Source organism: Megachile rotundata, chromosome 5 (assembly GCF_050947335.1).
Source record: "Megachile rotundata isolate GNS110a chromosome 5, iyMegRotu1, whole genome shotgun sequence".
NCBI lineage: Eukaryota > Metazoa > Arthropoda > Insecta > Hymenoptera > Megachilidae > Megachile > Megachile rotundata.
In genome coordinates this window covers 20,103,031-20,129,587 of record NC_134987.1, presented here as the reverse complement: position 1 = coordinate 20,129,587, position 26,557 = coordinate 20,103,031, and the positions used below count along the sequence as shown (strand labels likewise).

General features: G+C 34.7%; 5 protein-coding genes across 9 annotated transcripts in view; 2 read left to right on the top strand and 3 right to left on the bottom strand.

Annotated features, from left to right (window-relative positions):
- LOC100878633 (A disintegrin and metalloproteinase with thrombospondin motifs 7) overlaps positions 1–10,257 on the top strand; it is a 46,395-nt gene extending 36,138 nt beyond the window's left edge. For 2 of the 5 annotated variants that reach the window (XM_012285217.2, XM_012285216.2), the window contains 14 exons: positions 657–933; positions 3,555–3,874; positions 4,177–4,502; positions 5,735–5,881; positions 5,991–6,228; positions 6,301–6,390; positions 6,563–6,878; positions 7,007–7,134; positions 7,217–7,464; positions 7,562–7,679; positions 7,899–8,161; positions 8,357–8,868; positions 9,010–9,183; positions 9,511–10,257. In XM_012285217.2, coding sequence (XP_012140607.1) covers positions 657–933; positions 3,555–3,874; positions 4,177–4,502; positions 5,735–5,881; positions 5,991–6,228; positions 6,301–6,390; positions 6,563–6,878; positions 7,007–7,134; positions 7,217–7,464; positions 7,562–7,679; positions 7,899–8,161; positions 8,357–8,868; positions 9,010–9,183; positions 9,511–9,659 — 3,306 coding nt within the window. In that variant the 3' untranslated portion in view covers positions 9,660–10,257. The remainder of the gene's footprint in view (positions 1–656; positions 934–3,554; positions 3,875–4,176; positions 4,503–5,734; positions 5,882–5,990; positions 6,229–6,300; positions 6,391–6,562; positions 6,879–7,006; positions 7,135–7,216; positions 7,465–7,561; positions 7,680–7,898; positions 8,162–8,356; positions 8,869–9,009; positions 9,184–9,510) is intronic. The other 3 variants (XM_076531724.1, XM_076531725.1, XM_076531726.1) reach the window with 3 other exon arrangements.
- Positions 10,258–10,722: 465 nt separating this feature from the next.
- Positions 10,723–11,396, bottom strand: LOC143264446 (uncharacterized). The gene is made up of 2 exons (XM_076531737.1): positions 11,177–11,396; positions 10,723–10,921 (listed from the first exon to the last, which is right to left on the bottom strand). Exons 1-2 carry the CDS (start codon positions 11,285–11,287, stop codon positions 10,826–10,828), a joined length of 207 nt encoding a protein of 68 aa, XP_076387852.1. The 5' UTR covers positions 11,288–11,396; the 3' UTR covers positions 10,723–10,825.
- Bcat (Branched chain amino acid transaminase) lies at positions 11,176–16,587 on the bottom strand. The gene is made up of 7 exons (XM_003703201.3): positions 16,167–16,587; positions 14,787–14,894; positions 14,494–14,703; positions 14,184–14,414; positions 12,997–13,306; positions 12,754–12,911; positions 11,176–12,674 (listed from the first exon to the last, which is right to left on the bottom strand). The coding sequence occupies exons 1-7, from the start codon at positions 16,185–16,187 to the stop codon at positions 12,483–12,485; spliced, it is 1,230 nt and encodes a 409-aa protein (XP_003703249.1). The 5' UTR covers positions 16,188–16,587; the 3' UTR covers positions 11,176–12,482.
- Positions 16,588–18,780: 2,193 nt separating this feature from the next.
- Positions 18,781–22,406, top strand: Pak3 (p21 (RAC1) activated kinase 3). Its single transcript, XM_003703202.3, has one exon. It carries the CDS (start codon positions 19,008–19,010, stop codon positions 20,514–20,516), a length of 1,509 nt encoding a protein of 502 aa, XP_003703250.1. The 5' UTR covers positions 18,781–19,007; the 3' UTR covers positions 20,517–22,406.
- On the bottom strand, positions 22,373–26,489 carry LOC100876580 (dihydrolipoyllysine-residue acetyltransferase component of pyruvate dehydrogenase complex). Its single transcript, XM_012285226.2, has 12 exons — positions 26,338–26,489; positions 26,024–26,245; positions 25,533–25,714; positions 25,274–25,455; positions 25,014–25,188; positions 24,772–24,932; positions 24,528–24,679; positions 24,310–24,458; positions 24,078–24,254; positions 23,830–24,014; positions 23,641–23,741; positions 22,373–23,571 (listed from the first exon to the last, which is right to left on the bottom strand). Exons 2-12 carry the CDS (start codon positions 26,148–26,150, stop codon positions 23,402–23,404), a joined length of 1,761 nt encoding a protein of 586 aa, XP_012140616.2. The 5' UTR covers positions 26,151–26,245; positions 26,338–26,489; the 3' UTR covers positions 22,373–23,401.
- Positions 26,490–26,557: the final 68 nt, after the last annotated feature.

Below are 26,557 nucleotides of genomic sequence, written 5' to 3'. Positions count from 1 at the left end.
GCATATCCTATTGACTGGGTCATCGTAATTAGAATGCAAGGAAAAGTGGTAACGAATGAAGTGCTGTTCGTTAAATTTCGAGCTGGGTCATTAAAAGTAACGCATTGATTGCTGAAGAAGAGTATGAGTTATCAGTCAGCGACGCTTCGAGTTCAATTTACTCGGATACGTAAAAGCCGAAGAATGGAGAAAGATTCTTAAACCAAAAAGGTAATTTATATGTTGGTTTTCGCGCTGCCCCGCTATCGTAGGGTAGGAAACGCATGTTACAGTTGCACGTATCGTACTCGTACGCACTTTATTTTGCCTTACGTTACGATAAAGTCTACTCCGATGGTCTCATCCATCATAGGAGTGTCGGAAAACTCTTAAACCTTTTCGTATCTAGATTCGTATCTGGACACGAATTGTAAAGTTTGTTGCAACACCTTGCGCTATAAATCGAGTGGCGTTACAGTTCAGCAATCCAACACCGGACGATAGGAGGAACTGCAGAACTCTGTCGTAACAATTAAGAGATCAAGTTTGCCGTTAGGTCGCTGATCGTCGTAGGCGAATAAACATTGACGCGACAAACGCATGAATCGGTGGTACTGGTAGCAGTTGTCGAGGACAAAGAGTGCTGGTAACACGATAGGGGGATTCTCGTGTTTCAGGCGGGCATGCTGCGCGGAGACAACGGCGAGTTCTGGTTGGAACCAGTCGCAGTGTCCCCGGAAGAAGAACGGGTAGGACTGGAGGAAAGACTGGAGGAAGACGCCGGCGCCGAGGGTCGTTCTTTGGACGGAGTGCACCGGAACTCGCTGGTCGGTAGGCCGCATCTCGTGTTCCGTAGGTCTATCGAGCAGCCGCAGCTCGAAATCGGCGCCGCAGGCGGTACCAGACGCCGACGTAAAAAGAAGAGAAAACTCGAGAGAAACTGTGGCACTCGCGGTGAGAATCCACCGACACCGTTCCTTCTCTTTCTCTGCTCTACTGTTTCTTACCTTTCCGAGCTACCTTCTTTCTTTTATTTTATTTCCTTTTATTCGCTTTTATTTTATTCTCTCTGCCATTCCGTACCGCTTCTTCTCCTACCTTCGATCCTTTTTTGCTCGAACCTTTACCATTCTTTGACTTCTCCGCCTTTCGACGTTCTTCCAAGAGGGAGGAGCACGACAAAAGGTGACTATTAACCGCGTCCTGTCTGTCTGACCCGACTCGTTTATATTCTTGCTCCACTTACAGTAGATCAAGTATGTATTGGCGCACCAATTTTCAACCGATATTTATACATATGTACATATATTATTATACGTACAAGTTCGGTCAAAAAGAAGTTGCCACTTATACGGAATTGGTGCTGTTGCAGCATTAATTACGAATAAAACTGATGCACTTCAACCTGCGCTAAAGTCCGTAATTCGTTGAAATAAAATAGTATGGTATAAACGCGAAAACGTAGATTGCGACATAAGTATAAGTCGAAGAAGAATTTAATAAAATACTCAAAAATATTTTAAACGTACCATTAACGACTAGTATCACATATTCATTTTCGACCGTTAAATGTTTACGCTAATATTGTTTACCTTATTTCGATGTATCCATCAGATATTAATTGCAATTTTAGAATTATTAATTCTGCAATGTCGATCGATAAAGCTATTAAACCGAGGAATGTAAAATATTACGATATATTAACAAACGTCAAAGTGTTGATGTATGATCACATTATTGCAAGTCAGCAAAACAAATGCACGTCGGAAACATCTGTAATGAAAATGGTATAACTAACTTGCACCACCGTTACGATACTATCTGTCGAAGTGCAAGCACACTTAACTCGTACCTCTTTCCATTTAATAAACAGATATTCGTGACTCGTGTCTATGCGCACGAGTGGATGTTTGAAAAAATATCACTTACATGATTACGAATTACACCCCTACGTACTCGACAACAGGACAAAACAGAACGAGAAGAAAAATCGGTCTCTCCTTATAAGCTGAGACTCTCTATATTAATGTATCCAATTTCGAGATAATTAGACGTGAAACGAGAACGTATCATCGTCGAGATTTTATCGAAACCGACGGCTGTCTGACAGCCTCATAAATATTGAATCTTGCCGCGTTTTCTTTTTTACATCGAGCGTGAAGCTCGGTCAAAGGTGTTGCCGTCGGTAAGGGAACGAGTCCGAAGATGTCGTTGAAACGCCCACGTTTCGTATCTCTCGATGCGTCCAATTACATTATATGCGTAGACGGCATAAATACTTGTAATACGTGCCGCTGGCGAACGGAACAGGATAACAAGTACAAGTAGGAGGAGAAGGAGGAGGGAGAACGCGAAGGTGGAGAAGAAAAAGAAGGTGTTGGACAGTTCTCACCATGGCTGCGGCTCTCTACCCCTTCCTTCCTTATTAATTATTACCTCGTCGCAGTTGTACGCAAAGATTTTTCGTATCGGCCGCGTATCCCGTTGGGCTTTTACATCGATGTAATTAACAGAAGGATATGTCGAACGGTATAAACGGGAGGAAATAAGGCGTGGCTATCTGTATTTGCTAAAAGTGATTTATGCTCGAGTTAGTCCTTCTCGCGATTAGATGATGGAGAAATATTTCAACTGTAGTGTGATACTGTACCCCAGGGATATAAACGTTGCCTTTTACTGTTTCCAAAAGATCAACATCAGGTGCTTAAAAGTTATTCGATTAAATATCCTGTTAAGTGGAAAACGAGCATCAGAACTTTCCGATTAATTTAATTTTACAAAGTCACGTATCTATCTTGCGATAATAGGAACGAAGATAAATTCTGGTAACCAGAAATCGAAGATTGAACGATCGCCAAAGATCAAGAGGCACCTCGAGCGTCCAAAGGAACCAAATTAATTCGGCTAATTTAATCAGGAATTTCCGAACCACGCCAGTCTTTGGCACGATTTCGAAGTTGAACCTTATTCAACGACTGACGAGACCGCGTTTCAACGGATTAAACGATCGCTCGAACACCGATATGGAAGCGAAGATCGCTCCGTTTGATAGGTATCAGCTTCGAACGAACGAAGCGTGGCCCTCCGTAATAGCCAGCACTGGATAATCCAATTCGCCGCGAACCCGTAATTAACTACAATGAATATCCGTTTCGGCAAGCCGGCCCAAGCTATCGAGGAGGCTCGAATGAAATCTTAATTGCAAGGCTGCGGTCAAACAATCTGCATAAATTAGGGAACGTCCCGCGTCTTACGTGCTTACAGAATATACGTCTTTTTCGGGATAGAAACGCGGGCTGGAGTCTGATTCCTAGATAACCGTGATTAGCAATTTCGAATTCTGAACCATGGAGAAAGATTGATAGAACTCGAGTGAAAATTAGCCCTCCCTATCGACGTTCAGTCAGGAACAAATCTGGTTTCCGTTGAAGAAATTAGGAGATTTATATTTGAATTAATTTAGTATCGAAGAAAGTACCTGGCTGTTAATAATTTGAAGGAATAAGTAGATTTGGTAAGATGAGCAGATTTCGGATGAAATGTTGACAATTAATCGGGTCGATATCGTTGCACAGAACCTAGACGATTGACGGAAACGAGGCTCGAATGGCAAACGCAGCCAGGCCTCGTTCAGGTTCAAGGGCGAGGACGAAGAAAACAACATCAGACGAAACGATGGCAGCGTACCAGGAGATCGATCAGTCGACCTCGTCACGTTGAGGCTCTAGTTGTCGCTGACACGACGATGATGGCTTTCCATCAGGACGGAGACGTCGAGACGTATCTGCTGACCATCATGAACATGGTGTCGTCGCTCTACCTGGATCCTACCATCGGGAATTTCATCAACGTCGTCGTAGTCCGAATAATTCTCGTCGAGGAGGATGAGGCAGAAGTACGTGTAAATCGACCTATTATTTAGTATCTCCGGTAGTTCGAATTATTTTGGAATTTAATTAAAGGTTTGCTGTTAATTCGGAATTCGTGCACTCGAAACTCTAATTAACATATAAATTCCTAGGGCATTATTCGTCGGATCGTCGCCGCAATAATTTGTTTCGTACTTGATCCTGGACAAATAGTATTTAGTCTCCTGGACATACATATAAATTTAACCTATAAACATCGGTTCTCTTCGGGCTTTGTCGTTACATAGGACATGTGTCAAATTGGCCACTAATATTTTTGTTGATTTAGCATTCATGTTTAAGCGGTCGAAGAGCGGTCCATGCTAACGTTTCTTTTCAGCAAGGACTGGACATCACGGTGAACGCGGACCGGACGTTGTACAATTTCTGCAAATGGCAACAGAAGCTAAACCCTGCGGACGACTCCCATCCGAATCACCACGATGTGGCGATTTTGGTGACAAGAGAGGACATCTGTTCAAGAGCCAACACACCGTGCAGCACACTGGGAGTAGCCCACGTAGCTGGCATGTGCCAGCCTGATCGTAGTTGCAGCGTCAATGAAGACAATGGGATCACTTTGGCGCATACGATCACGCACGAATTAGGACACAAGTGAGTACTTTACCAACATTCGACCGATCGTAAAATCGCATTAAAACGAAAAAACGTTCGTCCGAAACAGACCTTAAACAACGAAACTATTCTTTTCGACGCAGCTATTGAAGGGCTAATTTTGAAAAAAAGAATAGAATATCAGGACTTTTAGGAAACGTTCTTTCGAGACAATCCCGAGCACACAAAAATTCGAACCAAGTTTCGGTGTAAAATTTCCTGAAAATTTCACGAGAAAGAATTAGGCGAGAAGAAGTAAATTACCTCCATGAGACTCGAGTTTTACCCTCCCGAGTAATCCTTGTAAATTTATTACCCCTTTTTTATTGGTCCCTTAAAAGCGTACTTACCGCCCTTCTTTTGCCTCCTGGCAATTACCTGCTATACATTTCATATTTCTTAATGACCGAACATCCTCCTCGATGCGGCGAACCTTTTTATCGCGGTGAATCATCCTTTTACTCTTTGAATTTATCGCGGTTTTTCTAAATCGTGTATTTAACAATCGAGTAGGCTTTCTACGATCAACATACAGGACGTTTCATGATATTTAAAATGATCCGGAGACAAGAATTTGCGAATACTTCGAAAGGAGTTCCATTTCGACGGAACGAAGACCTATATTTCGAAGCCACTAACCAACCCAATGTGATCAAATTGTAATTCGAACCTAATCAAAATTATAGATATTTCGGTGGAAGTAACCGAAGCAACGACACAGAAGCTAGAATATGTATGTAGATGTATTTCAAAGCGGACGAACGTATTGAGTGCCGAAGCTAAAACGTGCTTAGTTTTCGCAATTACACGAGTAATCTTTCATCTTTCGAAGCAGCTGAGCAACCGTACCGTTCAGAAATACAGCTCAATTAAATTCGTTTTCTCGGTATAAGCGCTTGGTAATTATTGTGCCATGAATTAGAACCAATTATAAATAATTGTTGAATTCAAAAGTGCGTTCCATATGTTATAAAAGACGTTGTATACAATGAAACGCTGCAGCACGGAAAATCGTGGTAATTGGAACGATGAAACAAAAATTGATTTTACTGATGCGAGTTTGACCAATGAACCGAAAATTTAGCTCACCGTTCTTTCGATTAGCCAATTTGTTTTTATTAGCCGATAATGCGGCCTCGTTATCGCGTTTGCCGCGTGCTTGCTCGCAATCGTATCGCAAACGAACACATGCGTTAGCTTCGTATGCAATTGTGTTCGCTTTGAAATTTCAGCTTCGGGATGTACCACGACACGGAGAAAATAGGTTGTAGCAAACGAGACGGCGATACCTTGCACGTGATGACGCCAACATTCGAGGTGGACACAATTGGCGTCGCTTGGTCCAGATGCTCCAGGAGGGATATTACAAATTTTTTGGAGTATTTATTACCTTAATCTCTTAACTACGATAAACTCTCTTGCATTTGCTGAGATTACTAATTATTCTGAACGGTATTTGAGACGATTGTACGATTTCAAATTTCAAAGAAAGTCAAGATTCCTTAATAAAGTAGCCATCGATTTGAAAGAAAATCATCAGCGCGTGAATCATCAAGAGCAGGATCGTTCTTTCAGTCAGGGAAAGGGAGTGTGTTTGGAAGATGAGCCGGCAGACAACGATTACGCGTATCCTGATTTACCACCCGGCGCGATGTACAACGCGGAGCATCAGTGCAGACTTCAGTTTGGCGTCAGGGAGGCTTCCGTTTGCTCTCCGTTGCAGGAGGTGATGAACGCAAGTAAATCTCGAGCGGGAAGCGATTTCGGACCAACATATTATCCGTAATCTTCTTCGCAGATCTGCTCCAAATTATGGTGTATCGTCGACGGTACTTGTACCACTATGCTTCATCCGGCTGCTCCAGGAACACATTGTGGAAAACACATGGTACAAAAATAACTTTATTATAATGTGTACCCAACTATTAACAGAAATAACATTATCAGAGGTGCTCACTTATAGACAGATAAATATTCGATCGATTAAATTGCTAGGCAGAGAATCGGTCCTTAATTACACAGGCTGTCTCGACAAAATGTACAACGTAACGCTGTTACAGTGGTGCCAAAATCAAGAATGCGTACCAATCGTGGACAGACCACGACAAATTGACGGTGGTTGGGGCGAATGGGGTTCGTGGAGCGAGTGCTCGCGAAGCTGCGGTGCCGGTGTCTCCATCGTGGAGCGGAAATGCGATCATCCGGAACCAGCGCACGGTGGGAAATTTTGCATCGGCGAGAGACGGCGGTACAAGATTTGCAACACGCATCCATGCCCGGAAGGCACGGCCAGCTTCCGAGCAATCCAGTGCAGCAACTACGACGGCAAGGAGTATAAAGGGAAAAACTACACCTGGTTGCCGTATTTCGATCAGAGTAAGATAAACTTCGTGAAATTAATATTCCTGAGGGAACGTGCGCCGTCTCTACAGTTCATTACGCGGAAAAATATCGAGATCTTAGACACTGTTTCGTCGAAAAGTAGCATATGTATTTTATTGTAGCGGAACCATGCGAATTATACTGCACCGACACAGAGGAGAGCGTAATCGTGCCATGGGGCGAAGCTGCTCTCGACGGTACGCCTTGTAACGTCGGCACCAGAGACATGTGCATCGCCGGAATCTGTCGGGTTAGTTCGCTTCCTTTGAAATTAAAGAACATCTGTTCCTTTGAATTTCGATTAATTCCAGAATGATACTCGACAACTTTAGAAAGTCGGCTGCGACTGGACTGTCGATTCGGATGCCACGGAGGATCGTTGCGGTATTTGTCACGGGGATGGAACGCAGTGCGAAACAACGGGAGGAGTTTACGACAAAAACGATGGCCCCGGGTACAAGGAGGTCGTCGTCGTTCCTTCTGGCTCGAGGAACATAAAGATCGAAGAGATTGGCAACAGCAAGAATTATATCGGATTAGGAGTACCTAACTCTGACAAGTATTTCCTCAATGGGAAACGGTGGGTAATAATTAAACGATATCATTAACGATTTATTAAAGAAATCGAATTGCGACTCGCGAAATCAAAAATATGCTATCTGACTCCAATTGGACAGGCAGATCACCTTAGCAGGGGAATATGAAGTTGCTGGCACCCCGGCTCTCTACGAACGAGATCGTGATAGGGAAAAGGTTAGAATTCCTGGACCTATTCGAGAGGACATCGCAGTTTATGTACGTACATAACGCTAATACTGTTCCTGAGTCACGTTCGCCAGGAATCTTTGTTCGTCGTTATCCACAAACAACGCTCAAAGCTTCGAGAATTCACGCGCGTGATCCTGTAGCTTAGCACGATTTTGATTGTAACTCTAAAAACTTTTTGCGTGACCAACATATAATATTACAACGATCAATCTTCTCGTTGCAAATAATATCGTTCCATCGCTTCAGTTGATTTCCAGAGGGTACTATCGTAATTTCGGTTTACGGTACGAATACACCGTACCGAAGAAAGAACCTGATCGAGCACCGGAGTATTCTTGGTTATTTTCCGACTGGTCACTATGCACGGCCACTTGCGGTGGTGGTACGCAAACCTCGAAAGCGGTTTGCAACGAAAAGAAGAGCGGAATTGTCGAGGACCACTTTTGCGATGGTATCGAGAAGCCTGAATCGATTTTGCGGGAATGCAATCTGAACCCTTGCCCTGCCAGGTAGAACACGAACAATCGAGTTCCAATTTCACATAAAATCTTATATACATATTTCAACGCAGGCGAAACCATCGTTTCGATATAAAACGAAAACTAGTTTCCTATCAATTTCTCTTGGAAAGCTTTCTAAATATTGTATATGTATCGACGAAACTCGGGCGTCTTTTGATTTTCGAATATTTTTTAAAATGTCAGGTGGTGGATCGGCCCATGGCAAATGTGCCCGGTAACGTGCGGGGAAGGAGCGCTTCGAAAGCGCTCTGTGATGTGCGTTTCTTCGGGGATGGGCCCTGATCGATCAGACTTAGCCTTACCCGACAGAGATTGCAACAGAGACGTGAGGCCCGAAGAAGTCGGTCCGTGTCCCAACTTACCGCTCTGCAGCTCCACCGAACCACCTTTGATCGTGTATGCCGACAACAAGGACGCCTCATTCTATAACGTAAGCTCGAATGATCAGGACGGCATCACGATCGTCGACGGATTAACCACCGAGGAACCGGAAATCCTCGAGTTCGATAACGTGGTCGATGAGAATCCGGACAATTCTATGTACAATACGAAGTCGAAATGGATCGTTTCGAAGTGGAGCCACTGCACGAATGGGAAGAGAAGCAGGAAGGTTAGCTGCTCGGTTCAAGGGGACTGTACTCTCGAGAACAAACCCATCAGCGTCGAACTCTGCCAAGGTGGTAGATGGGTTACTGGTAAGACGGTCATTATTGCTTTTAGCTTTCTTAAATACGGTGAAACACGCGAGTGTATTTACAATGTTTAGTGTGGTCTCACGCCGAAGAACGGCAAACATCAGGCACATTAAACATGTATCTTTATGGGCATGCTTACAGGAAGATGGGGATTTTGCAATGCAACTTGCCTCGTAAGAATCGGCATTAAGCGTAGGGAAGTCGAATGTCGTGATCGTATAACGGAATTGCTGTCCAATGATTGCAACCTCGAGAGAAGACCAATCGAGACGAGACGTTGTTATCATAGGAAGCAATGCACGAACGATAAATCCGGTAATTACATACTCGACAGGAAATTTCCTTTCGAAGAAACTATAAAAACTTGATATACACTTAGAGGCTATTATCATTTTGTACGCTTCCACTTTATGACGCTCGTGTATATAGACATTAACAATCATTGTTCACCACCTCAATTCGAAAGTTCATCTTTTCATGGGCTACACATTTACCACTAATAAACCGAACTTTTGAAATTCTTTTTGTACTCTTCCTAAACCTTAGGGACTTTTCCTACGTATTATTTCCTATTCCTTTAGTGATTTCCGGTCTAAAATTCTCATGTGACAGTACAGAGTATCTATAACGCATTCGTTACAGAATGCAAGGACACCATAGTACCAGCCTCGATGTGTGCAACTTATAAACGTATGTGCCACGTTTCATCGATTGTACAGGAGAAATGTTGCGCCACGTGCTCCAAAAAGCGAAGACACGGCCGTCACAACAGGAGACATCTCGGCGATTGACTTAACCAGAAGTGCAAAGTATATATTAAAGTAGTAATAATTATGATTCCCGGTATCATGTTTGATGGACGCTTGTAAATCTAAATAAGATTTAGATATAAAATCGATAATTGAAAGTACAAGTTTAAAGAGATTTAAAGTTCTGAAGCCATAACTATTACTTCTTTAACGCCATATAATATCAACGAATCTCGATATAATTACGAGAAGAACGCTTTCCGTGAAACAGGGTCCGTCCTAGTTCCGTACTTGTTTGCGAAACAAGTTCGCTGAACAATAATACAAAAGTACTCGTGATACTGTGAAATTTTTAACGAACTTCGAAGGAACTGAAAAAGAAACGAAAAAGTTACGAAAGAAATAGATAAGATACTGAAAATTAAACATTCCAATATAAATGATATTGCATTTGTGATTCTGAATGATATGCTATAAACTGTAATTGTTCTTAAATACCTTACTGAAATGTTGAGTACATATAGTATGTAACTTAGCTGTATTAATGCTGTAGATAAATCTAAGACAAGCGTTTTGTAATTTTTATAGTTCTAGTAATTTAACGGTGCAAATAAATGAATTAATAAACATTTGCAAAGTATGTGCAAATATATATGTACAGAAACTATACATTTTTAAATACTGCTTAAATATGTATGTATGAATCAATGCTTGTATCTAATGCTGCATATTTTTTTACCATTTATCATTGTTATTAAAGCTTAATATAGAACTTATCGATAGTGCAATACTATTCAGAGAAACATTGTTATAAAAAAATCTTTATAATACAATCATTTCCAATAACAAAAAATATATAATAACCAAGTGCTACTTTACTAAATATATAAATTTTTAATATTATTTTATGACCTATGTAATTCCATTTTTATCAATGATTGGAAACATTAAACTGCAATTGTTTACACAACAAATTTAAATATAATACATGCACTAAACTTAATGACTGATTCTTAAATAATTGCTAATAAATAACAAAAACTTTCTACACCATTTATACAGTTGAATAAAACTTTCAATATATGAGTGTAATAACTCGAGGAAGTTTATTATGTAATTTTATTTAATTTAATATATTTTAAATATTAAATTTATATTCTACAATATTTACTCGCGAGAATAAGAGTATATTTGCGTACATATTAGGTTTAGCCCTTCTTATTATAGTTGTTCACATTGCATGATACGTATATGGGAATTGCCATCATTCCCACATATAAAACAATTCCATGCACCATTTTTTCCTGAAACAAACAAAACACAATAAATAGAATATGGCTTAACATAAATATCACGTTAACTGTTATGTCACATGTACATTTATAACATTTGAATATCTATACAAAAACTTTAATCAAACTAATCATATAATTTAACCTTTAATATTAAACAAAATATCATTAAAACATACTAATATCTTTATTTTATAGTATACCTATACATCATAATTTATAGAATCCTTGTATTACATAATCAGTATTCTATAAAAATTTACTTACAGCGAATGATATTCGGACTCTAGGTGGTGTACACATAAGTGTCCTGCATTGATTTTCGGATAACTTCAATAATCGTGGAGTATGCCTAACTACTCTTTGAACTGCAAACATGTTTCTGCTTTCACAAAACTTAAGGTTTACAAGAAATATGATCAAATGCAACCAAACGAATAAGCGTTCAATACGAAGAACGTCACAGCATTAAACTCTGCGAAATATAGAGAGGAAAGTCTAAGATACTTCAAGGCAAATTTCAAAAGTGCATGCTTAGGCAGAATGAGCCCCTACGGGGCTCAAGCGCCCTCTTCCTTGTGAAGAAAATAAAGAAACTAAAAGTGCATGCCGTTATTCTTGATCGTTTACCATAGAGTGTATAATAAAATATGTTTGCTTGTTCTAGTCCAATTATTAACTATTTTAGAAATAATAATAAAATAGATAACTATTATATTATACAAAAATTCAATTGAAATAGGGAGCCCTCTACAAACCGCATAAGAATTTTTAAATCCAACATGCATCATCTACTTGAACATCTAAGTATAAACACAATCATGGTTATAAAAGGTAAGAAAGGTTGGTACAGTTTAAACATAAACAAGAAGTTTGAACTATTTATTTTCATTTTGACTTATTGATATTTATTGACCTACTTATTGCAAGTATTGTTGATTATCAGTGTACTACATACTGCGTATATTTAATTCGATTCTTTTTGTTATTAAAAAGCAATAAAAAAAAATGAAATTCATTTTGAAAGTTCTTTGGACAATCTTTTTTATTTCTGTTTCGATTTCAGATAATAAAATTGGTCTTTACACTCTTCTCATTTCTTTCTTTAACATTTGCTCTGATTCATGGAATCATATTCTTTCGTCAAATGATTTGTACAATGAAATAAAGTACATATTTCTTACTAAGTACAAACTGTTCAATACATTACACTTATCCATATTTACATACACACACACACAGACACATACTTATATACTTATACATAAATTGTCAAATTGACGTCTAAAATTAACAACAAAATTTAACAATTACTTTTCCATTGGTGATAAACAGTTGATCCCTGAGTTTTGTCTCAAATGTGCACTCACTTCTTGTATATTATTTGAAGGAATCATCCGCGAATATAAATAAATAAAAGTCCATATTGTTCATATAATAATTAGTATAAGAAATATATCGCTGGAATTGGCACACAATTGACTTTTCTTAATACCTAATATCGAATGCAATAAACACCAACAGTTGTATGGAAATTCCTTTGATAGTATGTAGTAAACGAATCATCCTAGTTTCATTCAATAGGTATTGCCCATGGATGATCGGGTATAACACCATATTGTATATCCTTTAAATGCTTAAGAATCATTTTATGAACAGGATTAGATTGTTTTAATGTGGGTATGTGCAATGGTCGTCCACTAAATTCAATATAAGATATGGGACAGATTATACAAGCTGTTCCTGCTCCAAATAGTTCTAATAACTGAAATAAAATTTTAATTATTTAATATAATTTTTGGATTCACTTTAACAAATATAGAATAAATAGGAAATGATTTTACTCTATTTTCTGCAAGTAACTGACAAATTTCATCCATACACAACTTCCTTTCACTGACTTTGAACTGATTCCACTCCCTAGCTAAAGCCAAAATAGAGTTCCTTGTTACTCCAGGAAGAATTAAACCATTTGATAAAGGTGGAGTCACTAATTCTTTTTCTAAAGTTGTAAAATAATTATTTATAAAAGTTCATGAGTCATAAGTATGATAAAATTTAATATTTATTACAAAACAATTACTTACCTCCATCATCATTTATGCAGAACATGAAAATATTCATTGTTCCAACTTCAGTTACTTCATTATCTTTTCCATACAGCCACAGCACTTGCTGTAAACCTTTCTCTACTGCTTCCCTTTGTACATATATAGTAGGCCCATAATTACTACCTACTTTATAATTACCACAACCACCTGGCCATGCTCTTGTATATTGTGGGTCTGCTAATAAAGATACACCAACATCTTCATCTGTTTTTGAGAAATAGGAACCCACAGGAGATAAAATGACATATAATAAAGCAGACTCTGATGATGCCACTCCAAGCGTAGGCTGTATAAACATGAAAACAATTATGTGTTATACTTTTTTCATGTTTAATGCAGAAATATTAAACATTCTGATCCAAGTATTAAATTGAGTACCTTTTATAATTTTTATAAACTTAGAAAAACACAGTTTTTACATAATGATGTCAGTTATTTGCATCAGTCTAATATTCTATTTCTTGAACATTTAAAAGCTATGCATTACAATTATGAAATTATTTACATAATGTATGTATACTTAGTATACATATAATTATATCAGATTGATAATTGTTTGTAAAGCATTATACATTGAAGTTAATTTTTTATGACCATGTTCTTGGATGAACTCTGTCATTAAAAATGTTACATCATCTATGACATATATCAGCAGGTTCATGCATATCAATTTAGAAAAGAATATATGATATCAAAACATACAGTAATTTTAACCATGATTCAAACTTTCAAAAGGTTTTACATTAATTTGACAGATATTCAATACAACAATTAAACAAAATGTTTATATCTTTGTATTTTGGCTTAATTATTCTCTGTTACTCATCATTGATTCTACACTTGTTAACTTGTATAATGTGAAGCATATATCAATCATAATGTAGCTTTTGATCTAATTGTATCTTATGGCCCTGTTCCAACAAAAGAACAACACGCCCCTGTTTATCATGTATTATCATTAGGTATTGAGAAATATATTGTTTACTTTTATATGTATCTGTCTTAATGACGTCTGTGACATAAGTGACATGATTATTATTCCTATGATATGGTTGATTTTGATTCATGGAACATCTATAGAATGTTACCACATACGATATTTACTTGTTTCAATTTTTATTATGATCATACGAATGTCTTTTTATCAAGAAATAGATACTTACATCTATACCTATAAGAGTAGGACGTATATATAGACTAGAAGCAGTAGAATGAGGGACCCATTCTTGATCTATACTGATTAATCTACTACAACATTTAACTAATTCATCTCCGATAAAAGTGGGTAGGCCAGCTCTTATTGCTGAAGTATTCATTCGTTCCATATTTAAATCAGGTCTGAACATTCTTATTTTTCCATCTACTCCTCTATAAGCTTTCAAACCTTCAAATAACTGAAATATATAAACCTATGATTGAGTATATTGTACAAGATTTTATTTTACTATTATTAAAGTATTAAGTTATAGCTACCTCTACAGCATAATGAAGTACTTTTGATGCTGGATGAAGGACTAGATTTTCAAATGGGGTAATTTCTGGCACTTGCCATCCCCCTAATGCTTCATAATAAAATATTTTTAACATGTGATCTGTAAAATACTTTCCAAATTTTAAAGCATTAACATCAGGTTTGGGTTGTAATTGTTCTGGTCCTGCAAGACGTACTGACAAGTCTGCATACTGCAAGTACAATCATTTACAAACTTCACTTAAACTATATATTTAAAGAAGATAAAAATTCTTTTAATACAAAAACATTGTACCTTAAACGAACGTTCTGGTTGTATTACTTTTTTATCTCTAATTTGTAAAGATGAACTCCTTCTAATATTAGGTTGAAGTTGATTTAAGAAACTCCCGCAATTTAAAATCTGTACACACGTAATAAATGAGTAGAATAATCAAATGTTTACTTTAAATTACATTTCTAATTTATGATACCTCTATAAATAAAATCATTTTTTTCGATCTGTAAATTGCTAAAATCCCATTAGCATATACTATAATTAATTACATATATCGCGTAAAAGTATCATAATCGTTTAAAATACTTAATTTAACAAGTAATAGAAATTTTGTATCCAAAATGAAACATTAGTTATGAATATTTAATTACGCCCAATGCATTATACAGAAAAAAGAAAAAACAAAAACGTCGAATATCTAAATTTTATAAATAATTCATATCTATCGTGATTTCAATATGATGAATACTATCTTATATCTTAATACGCGATAAATATTCTACGGAAATAACGATAAAGTCAGGTCAACATAGTGTAGTATTTGTAAAAAATTGATAAAATTTTATCATATTCCAAAACATAATTATTTTTTATTCCTTAAAATCTAACGTCATTATTGCTAAATATGATATGCATGTATGTATTTGTGCTCGAACACGTGCTATAATTGCGGCTAAAATGTCACATTGAGATCTTTCAAATGACATGTGACTATAAAAGTGGAGCAGCATTTTTAGCGTTATCAGTAACTAGTAACTAATAGTTTCAATATTTTTTTGCTTATCACGTAAAATGTAGGGAGTTTTGAAAGTGTCAATGTCTTTGACACTGAAAAGTAATTATAATTAAAATTAATAACGAGATACGAAAAACATTTAAGTGCCATAACAATTAGAGAAAATTATTTTCTGTATTAAATTAGATAAATTTCAAGCAACCGTTTTTAAAAGTCTTTATCTATAAAGGCTTAGAAAGTGTTACATTAATATGTTCAATAAGGATAGACTACTGTATTCAAATAAATTTTCATATAAATTTTAGAATGAATTTTTCAAATTACCGGGATATTATTAAAAGATTTGAAAAGTTATTGGTACAGTATTTGACTTCACGCAAATGAAGTCAAATGAGCGTCTCTTCAATGTTTGAAAAGTTCGTTATATTTTTAGATGGGTTCACTAGATGCGCAAGAATATTACATCATCACGAAAACAACAAGATAATTCGAGTATTTTCTGTACAGAACTATCAATGAATCATTAAAAGATAATATAAAAAATATCACACTTCAAAATTACACATTACTTTTTAAAATCAGCGGCAATCCTTCTTTTTGGATACTCCAGTTCATTTCTTATTAGTCACATGAAATTTTAAAGCTATACAAACTTGACTTACTTGACGCCGCAATTGAACCATGTTAATTAGGTGCTGACCGTGAATCAGGAAGTCTTACACTTTTTAAATAATCCTCGAAGGATGTGCAATGTACATTACACAGTGACGTGCTAGCCAATACCTTGTGAACCAATCTTCACAAAGGTTCTTTGCAACGTTTTGTTTTGCAAAAGAAGAAAAGAGGGAAAAATGCGAACTTTCAAAGATAATGTTGAAAAAGAAAAGATGTGAAAAATAACAAAATGTTGTAACACGATCACACGTGACACAGAGAAAGTATCCACTGTTGAAAAACGATTATTCAAAGGAAACACTTGTATCCGCTTCCTTGCGCGTTCTCGAATAATGTATTTGCATTAACCATCGGTTAATATTTTATTTATTAGCAGGCAAGGGGCGTGAGGGAGAGACAGAGAAAAGCGAGGAGTCTCTCCTCCCCCTTCTCTTTATATTCGAGAATAAAAGAGTGGGAAATTTGTCGATGTAATACGTGAACTTTAATGTACACTGTGGTTAGGAAGTTTCTAGTCGATTAAATTGGATCGTTATCGGTACAGCCATTGGATAGTTTTAAATTACTCCAGATATTCTAATTCGAAAAGAAAAAACTTTCGACAGATAAGAATCTTATCGTTTCAATTATTCGTTTCTAACACATAATAAGCCTAAAACTAGTTCCTATGTTGCATCATTGCGTTCAGCTCTGACACAACAGATGCTTAGTCATTCTTTGTACAAATTTTACCAAATTCGAAAACCCATAAGAAACATTGTTGCAACGAACGCATCGAATACCGAGAACAGGTTTAAATGACACCCTGTGTGTAAAAGACGAAACTCATGAATACTGTGTATGATTATAGGAAAGGGGAGGAAAAATTCTGATGGGGCCGAATGGAGCGGGGACGGGGAATTGAAAACATGTTGATAATACGGTTTCTTCGGGCGATAAGAAAGGACAGCACACGCGTTGTTGTTAAGACCATCGAACGTTACTCGATTCTTAATAAACGTTATAAATATTTATTAAATGTATAGAATGCAGCAACGAGCTTTCAGTAGTACGAAATTGCTACGTCTTTGTAGTTAGAAAACATATTTTCTATAAACGATCACGCGATCCCTTTCAGAAGATCAGAAGATCAAGTTGATCACGACAAAGTTACTGGGTAAAATTAGTGTCTTTTTTTTTTAGTATATACGTTCAATTGACACTCGATATTATTTTCTTTTATTAACGATGAAGAAATGTAGACAGTTTACGTAGCATATCAAACATATGATATTGAGAACAACCTACAAACAATTCTTTGCAACAATCGAATGAAAACAGCAGATATCTCTGTGTAAGTGGTATTAATTGCATGGGTAACTGACGCTGATATCATTCAATTTGCATAAACTTTTATTTTAAATATCTTTTAAAAATGTACGTACGATCAATACATTTTTACGTAATTTTTTTTTCCCCTTGTAATTTTAAATCTATTGTCCTCAGAAACAATCTTTTTCCTTTTAACAATGATGAACTATAACAATAGACTGACGGTAATTTGTCGCTTCTAAACATCCTGAATAACAATCGTATGTTTGCAATTAACACAGACATTATAGAATATAAAGCAATGATATAGTTAGCTCAGTTCCAGATTAGCCAGTCCGTATCTTTTCAATGCAACTTCTGGAATTAACTATGAAAATAACGGTATCTCTACGTCACTAATATTTGCCCCTCTTACAATTTTTTATTCTTATAATCGATACATTCTGCATCATTCCATGATAATGAAACAATGACGAAAATAGACATTCCATTGTGCGAACGTATGTATATGCATAAATGTATTCTTATATTTGGTAGCGTTTACCTCTTAAGATATTATACGACAATACGTCAAATGCCTTCCCAAATACGTTATGTTTATAAATAAAAAAAATCAAAGTGAAAAGAGAAGAATGAGGTAGATAAGATAAACCGAAGAAAAAAATAATTGAAACAAAAAAAGAAATATAAAATGATAGGGAGAGAACGCGAAACATATACTATAATGTGTGTACGAATGAAAAATGATGAAAATTTACTGTTAAATGTTAATTATGTATGTAGTGTTATGCATAAATATCATTTTCATCCCAGATAGAAATAGCAGCAGCGATAAGATTGTTATTTTTAAAAAATCAAAATATAAAATTTGAAAAGTCTTACTCAAACTACAAAAGAATTTAGAATTACATACTATTATACAATAAAGTTATTCTGCAAAAGTAAAATAAGAATTTTGAAGAATATATGGTGACAGTATTTATAATTTATATTGGCGCGTAAATACTGAACATAGTAAGTAAGATTTTGATATAAGTTTATCTAATCAAATTTTACACATTAGTCTGACGGGTGCAGTCATTTATTTCTATACAGTTGGTACTCCTCATTTCTATAATTATCACTATTATATTTAGCGCTTGTAGATGAATTTAAATTAGAAAGACAATCATTTATTTAGTATTAATTTAATGATCTATTATGGCTTTTCATCATTAATGGTACCGAATATGCGCAAAAAAAGTAACCAATCGAATTTTGACGTCCTCGTCTATAATCCAAGGTTACACTTGCCTCTATATTCCTAAATCCATGGCCGCCACCCACAATATTGACGTGACGAACACTAACATATCTTTTAATCACGTTCGATGTTCTGTCGATAGACAGACGAGTCATGTTTTGATGAGAATCGCCGTTTGAACGTGACTGTTATTTTTTACATTTTTATATTAATCGAAAAAATCGTGATAAGGCATAAAAGGGAATACGGTAAGAGCGCAAAATTGCGCGCTAAAATGAGTCTTAGCATAACAAAGTTATTTTCACGGAAGAAAACCGGTACAATTGACACGGTTGCCGAGATTGGGCCACCCACTAACGTTTCCCATAAATTTCATGTGAGTAAAAATGCCGAAACGGGACAATTGGAGGGTCTTCCTGAATCATGGATCCGTTTGCTCAATACACAAATATCAAAATCGGAACAGGATGAACATCCTGCCGCGGCTCTGCAAGCTATTAAATTCTATAATTATTCAATAAAACGAAAACCAGAGGAAAAAGTATTCAAACCTTTCGTTACACAAGATTTAATTGAAGAGGAGTCTCAAGAAATCGATAAAATCTTGTCAAAGAAATATCAATCTGGAGATTCTGATGGCTCGATTTCAGCAAATTCCACAGACAGTCAGGTGCAATTGCCAGAACTTCCACCTAAAGTGAACAAAATTCCAAAACCTACGTCACAAATATATTCAGATAGGGCAGAGAAAACTTTTACAGAAATTCTTGAAGATTTAAATTCGTGCCAGCTTGATTATGATATATTACCAGATAATGAAAATACATTAAACAACGTAGAAGAAAGCCCTATTTTACGCAGGAAAACAGAGTATTCAGGAGCAAAACTTAGTGATGAAGAAGTTTTTGAAGAACTCAGAGCTATTTGCCATAGCGGAGATCCAAATTTACGTTTCGAAAAGACCAAAGAAGTTGGGGCTGGTGCTTCTGGCACTGTCTTTATAGCTACTGATTTACAAACTGATCAAAGAGTTGCTATAAAAGATATAGATCTATCCAAGCAGCCAAAAAAAGACCTTATACTGACTGAAATTAAAGTGCTCAAGGAATTTCAGCATCCAAATCTGGTGAACTTTCTAGATGCGTATCTTGTAGATGAGCATCTGTGGGTTATAATGGAATTATTAGAAGGTGGACCACTTACAGATGTTGTTACTGAAACTGTAATGAAAGAAGCACAGATTGCTGCAGTTTGCAGAGAAGTTTTAAAGGCAATTAGTTTTTTACATACAAGAGGAATTATTCATAGAGATATTAAATCCGATAATGTGCTTCTTGGTATGAATGGTGCTGTGAAAGTTACAGACTTTGGTTTTTGTGCTAATATCGATGGTGATGAGAAAAGACAAACTATGGTTGGAACACCTTACTGGATGGCACCAGAAGTTGTGACAAGAAAACAATATGGGAAAAAAGTGGATATTTGGTCTTTAGGTATTATGGCTATTGAAATGATAGAAGGTGAACCACCTTATATGAAGGAAACACCCTTGAGAGCATTATATTTAATCGCAGCTGTTGGTAAACCTTCTATTCCTAGATGGGAAACTCTAAGTTCAACGTTTCAAAATTTCCTAGAAAGATGTTTAGCGGTTGAAGTTGATGAAAGAGCAACTGCCGATGAATTGTTATCTCATCCATTCTTGGAAAACTGTGCAGAATTAACTACTCTTACACCATTGATAAGAGCAGCGCAAAGGATTCTTCATAAAGCATTTAACTAAGTATTCTTATTTCATTTTTTCGAGTAGATGACAAATATTCATTTTCATGTTAATATGCATTTAATATTTTGAGTACGCGTGCAAAGTTGCACCAGTATAATTTACATAATGTAAAAGTATAAAAGTATTTTTTACACTGCACAATCAGTATAAAGTATGTGTGTGCAATGCAGTGGTTTCACATATTTAATGTGACCACCTACAATGTGTATATCAATGTGTTACCAAATTTAAAGTAGGGGTAAAATAAGATACAATAGTGAAGAAATATTATAAAATAATTTATAGGAAGTAATTTAAACTAAGTTAGTTCTCATAGTCTGTTATAAAAAAAATCATTATTAATATAAATTATTAATAATTATGTGCAATATCTATTGCGTAAGTTCTTTGTTTTTTATATATATATATATATTTTTGATCTCTTTCACTCAAGGAAATTCAGTCTTGTATCTTTTGTTATCAATTTTAAAATGGAAGTAGGTGCAAACAGTGCAAGTCATTATTGTGCTAAAAGAACATATTTGGTGTTCTGTATTAGATTAAGATGATATTTTGAAATTGCTTGCATTTATAATGGAGTATGAGTTGTATCACATTTTTATTAAAGTATTGTACTTAGATTATAGAAGAACTGAAAGTGCAAGGTATGCGCACACACTATCAATCAGGGGTTCAACAGTAACTTATTTTGTTTGATAACTATTACAACACCATGGAAAATAATAATTACAGTTTAATCATAGTACAAATTAAATTTTAAACTAATAACATTACCAAATTAACAATTTAAGTATACAGTGTATTTCATTTTTTATCTCTACTATTTACACTTTTTAAATTGCATTCCTTTATTGTTTAGAATCTGTTAGTTTATTAAGTAAAAATAATTATGCCATACATTTTGAATCAAAGTCATGTATAAAATAGGTTCTGTAGTATGTATTATTTAATGATTCTTTAAATTATCATTATTCAATAAACAAAATAGTTACTTCTTTATGAAAACTTACATAATCTTACTTTGGAAGAAATCATAATAGTGAGAAACTGAACATTTTGGTTCCATGGAACAAATATATGTATTAATAATCACGTATTGTAAAGAATGTATCATATCGCGCATTGTAAAATGCATTTTTTGACGATTTTTTTAAGAACTATAATTAAAACTTTTTGAGAAATTTTATACTTGTATTTTAGAATTTTATACTGCTCAAACCAAAAGCCAAATTTTAACAAGTATTATGAATTATATATATAATTTTGTATGTACAACACACTTTATAAAAAAGACTTGAAATTAGAGTCCAATTAAATATTGTCTGCAATTATCTAGCTTAAAAAACGTCCAGCAGTAATATGATGTAGAATCACACCTGTGATAAAAAATTTAGGTCTATTGTATTATATTTCATATTAACTTTTGATCAGTTAAGTATAGAATATTTTCAACATCAATTTCATTTAACTTCAGATCATTTTACAGGTGTAAAATTACATATATCAAACTTTGTCTTCGTAATTTCATATTTCAATAATGCGACTAAGTAATATAATCTAAAGGTTGAAGTATTCATTTAAAAAGGTTTAATGTAAAATTGATTAGATTCACTCAGTCGTAACACTTGTGCCTTATCAAATCAGTACATATGGTCCTATGGCTGCAGCCTTATTGAAACTTTTATCATTTGTAACAAAATATAATAATAAATTTAATAACGGTCTTTTAATGAATAATAATTGTAAGAAAAATGTTATAAAATTTTATATCGTTTCTAATATTTCGTCAAACAGCAACGTGTCTTATACATTTTTAAATATATATATATATATGTAAAAGAAAACATCACAAGCCTTTTTAATAATAAATATTTTATTTACAAGATATACGTACGATCTTGTACATTTTATCACCCCTATAAATTTGTTTGCCACACTGAAGTTGCTTATCGCGTATCACATTATTAATAAATAAATATTAATAATAAATATTTACACTATATTTGTACAAATTTTGCGTATTATGCTAAAAGATAATTACATTTTTACGCTACTACTATTACAAAACGTTGAAATTATATTTATATTATTTGTTAATATAACGTATATTTCTGCAAAACAGAAATACTGCAATGTGGCAATCATTTTGTTAAAATAAATATATAAATAGAACATATAATCCTGCATGAATTATTCTTCTTTACAAGAAAATGAATTATATGCATATAACATACATTATTTTTTCAATTCAATTAATTATATCTTTAATAATTTACATTATTAATTAGGTTTTAAACAAATTAATTTATGCCATAAATTTATGTTATTGAATAATTGTCTATATGTCCTATGCATATATCTTGGAACAAGAGTATTCTCGGTATATGCATAATACTAACAAATTGTATTAATTAATTGGTATTCTATGGAAATGTAAAATGGATTGTATAACATAAATAAAATATTTGCAATATGCAATTTAAGATTTTGTATTGATTAATGTCTTTTTACACTTCCATTAATACGTTTTGTAGAAATATTAAAAATAAATATTTCTATTTGATCATATTTTATCTTGAATTTGGTTTATGGCAGTATTTATGTACGCATATTTGTTCTTTGATTAAAGTGCCTATTAATACAAGGTTAGAAAGTATCTCGGATAAATTTGCTAGGATGGGTACTATGAATTTTGTACACGTAACATTTGAAGCATAATGTTACAAAAGTCACGGAAAATAAGAGGCTACGAATGACATCATTAATTTTGGCTGATATGCTTATTTAATAAACGGCTTTTTGTTCAACCTAGATTGTATGTACCATTAAAAATTAAGCCGTTTTCTGCAATAAACATTTCAGAATTAAGATTTAAGCAAAGGTCAGTTTTCCGAATACCTCAATGCCCGTAATCTTCCAGCAATAAGGAAAGTTGGATCTTCCAACATAGCTCTTAAAACAGCTAAAAAGTCAGCCGCTTGATCTTCTTCGATTGCTCGTCTATCATATGACAATGTAGCCGACATTTTTGTTACTGTTTGCAACGCAGCATCTGTAATAAAGTAAAACATTAATGTTTTTCTATGCGCTCTTAATAATTGTGTTTTTTTAAATCGTTTACCTAATTCTTCCCGACCACCGCCAACTGCAAGTATTGCTGTTTGAGGAGGATTTATAATGGCACTGAATTGTTTAATTCCAAACATTCCTAAATTAGATATTCTAGAAAATGTTGGAAATAATATATAAAATATTATTTATATATTGAAGTAATTACGTGTCACATAATTTAAATAATACTCATACTTACGTAAATGTTCCTCCTTGAAATTCTTCTGGCTTCAATTTACCATTTCTTGCCTTTTCAGCTAATTCCCTAATATTTTTCGAAATATCAACTAAATTTTTTGCTGCAGTATCAAAAACAATTGGTGTAATAAGACCTGTGTCTGTAGCAACTGCAATAGATATATCGACTCTTGGCATTTGAATAATCTGTTAGAAGAATAAATATATCATTCACTAAATTTTAATAATTATATTAATTTTCATACTGACCTTATCATTTTTATACAGTGTATTAATAGATGGACATTCCACTAATGCCAGTGCGGCAGCTTTCGTTATGAAGTCATTTACCGATACATTAATGTCATCGGCTTTAAGTTCGCTACGAATTTCGTTTAGTTTGTTCATTTTAATATCGATATACGCATAAGCGTGAGGAATGGTACTCTGAAAAGTTTAATGAATGTTTACGTGTATAATGAATGTTTACGCGTATAATTACCTTTGCTTCCCCAAGTCTCTTTGCAATTACTCCTCGTATAGTAGAAACTGGAATATCTTCATAGGTGGAAGGTTGACCAGTAGGTACATGTTTTTTCGAGGGAGCAGAAACGGGTTCCTTTTTACCTGTTCCAACTTGTGGTGGTGGTTCTATGTTGTTAAATAAAAATGTTCATTTTACATATACTCAATATTTTTCCTAATGTTATAATTACGTACCAACTTTAGGAGAAACTTTTTTCACATTATTTGCTTGGATATACGCTAAAACATCGCTCTTTAGTAATCTATTAGGTCGTCCAGTTCCTTTTATAGCGTCTGCATTCAGTCCATACTCCTCCAACAATCGTTTTACTGCTAAACCATATACTCTGAAAGAATAATATCATAATAAGATATGTATCATTTATACAAATAAGCTTGAACAATTTAAAATTGAGACATTAGTATTTTCATTACATACTGTCCACTTGCTGCAGGCTTTTTATCAGCTGTAGTTGGAGGTGCAGCTGCTGCTGCAGATGGTTTTGTAGTACTTGGAACAACAACATTTTTCCAATCCATTTCCTTTTCAACCGTGATTGCAATTAATTGTCCCACTTCAACTTGGCTGCCTTCAGGAGCCTGTTAAGTGAATTTTCAACTAAGTATTCAAAATTTAAGATATTTTGAAGCATAAGTTAACATTCAGATAAAATTGTGTACAAGAATTTTTGCGAATATAGCTTCATCCTCAAATTCAAAAGTCATAACAGCTTTGTCTGTTTGAATTTCTGCCAATGCATCTCCTGGTTCTATAGAGTCTCCTTCCTTTTTCAGCCATTTCACTATTGTTCCTGTAGTCATTGTCGGTGATAAAGCTGGCATGGCAACATTGTTTCTACAAATAATTATGTTTAGATTTTGATATTAAAGTGTGATATTTCATACAAACCTAGACTATTAAACTATTTGACATAACATACTGGCCTGGAGGTGGTTCAGCTACTGCACTTGCAGGAGGTACACTTGCTGGTGCACTAGCTGGCATAGATGGAGCTGCAGCTGGAGCACTGTCTGGCATTTCTACAGATTTCCAATCTTCGCCAGGGTCTACAGTAAGAGCTATCAATGTTCCTATTTTAATATCTTTGGTTCCTTCTTGTACCTATTAAGATATTTTATTAAAGTTTCTGAAAACATCTACTATAGATATTCTATAGATATATATGTATGATATCTTACAAGTATTTTTGCAAGTATACTGTCATCGTCACCTTCCATTGTAACAACTGCTTTATCTGTTTGAATGTCAGCAATAGCATCTCCTGCTTCAATTTTGTCACCTTCCTTTTTGAGCCATTTAATGATAGTACCACTTTCCATAGTAGGTGACAAGGAGGGCATCAATAGCTCCTTTCCTTTTACTAAAAATAAGTATAAAATGTTTATACTATGAAATGTATATTGTGATATTTAAAAAGTATACAGCAATAAATTAATATTTGAACTTGGTTGCATAATCAACCTAATAAATAATATTAATAGATTGTCATGCATCAAAATTAATAAAAAATAAAGGATGTAGATATTCTAGGAATCTTCAGTTACTATGATTCATATTAAAATTAATGTCGTTTCAATGAGAAATCATTTGAAACATATAATAGCACCTTAACCTCAATTTGAAGCAGCAGTGTATCTGTTAATGAAATATTTATGAATAAATTGCATACCATCGAGGACCCAACTTGTATGGAAACATGTTCGTTGATATTTCAGGGGAACAACAATTCGTGGTAACACTCGATTACTATTTTTAATAGATAATAGCGCGATCCTAGGTATCATCGTTTGCGCCATGTTTAATGTGAAGCAATTTAACTATAGCGTTATCCACACATACGTATTATACATTGATATCATTTAGATGTACTTGCGACCTCCAGAATGAGATTCTGTAAAGTTTTACCATTAGTGCCTTAGGTCTGATTAGCCGCACTTTATAATTTTATAAAGTTTTTCAAGAAACGCTTTGACCACTATTTACCAACTTATTCTATTTATCAGATCTTTCTTCGATGAAGTATTGTACTCTTTCCTTTTCACTTATTGCACGTGTAATGTATGCCTTAATTTAAATTTCAGGGTTATCGATATACTATATACAGTGATATATTCACTATACACGTGGTCACTTATGCAATAGTACGATATTACAAAACGAATCAGTGCGAAGTACAAGATGTATGCGACAGATTGATATTCAA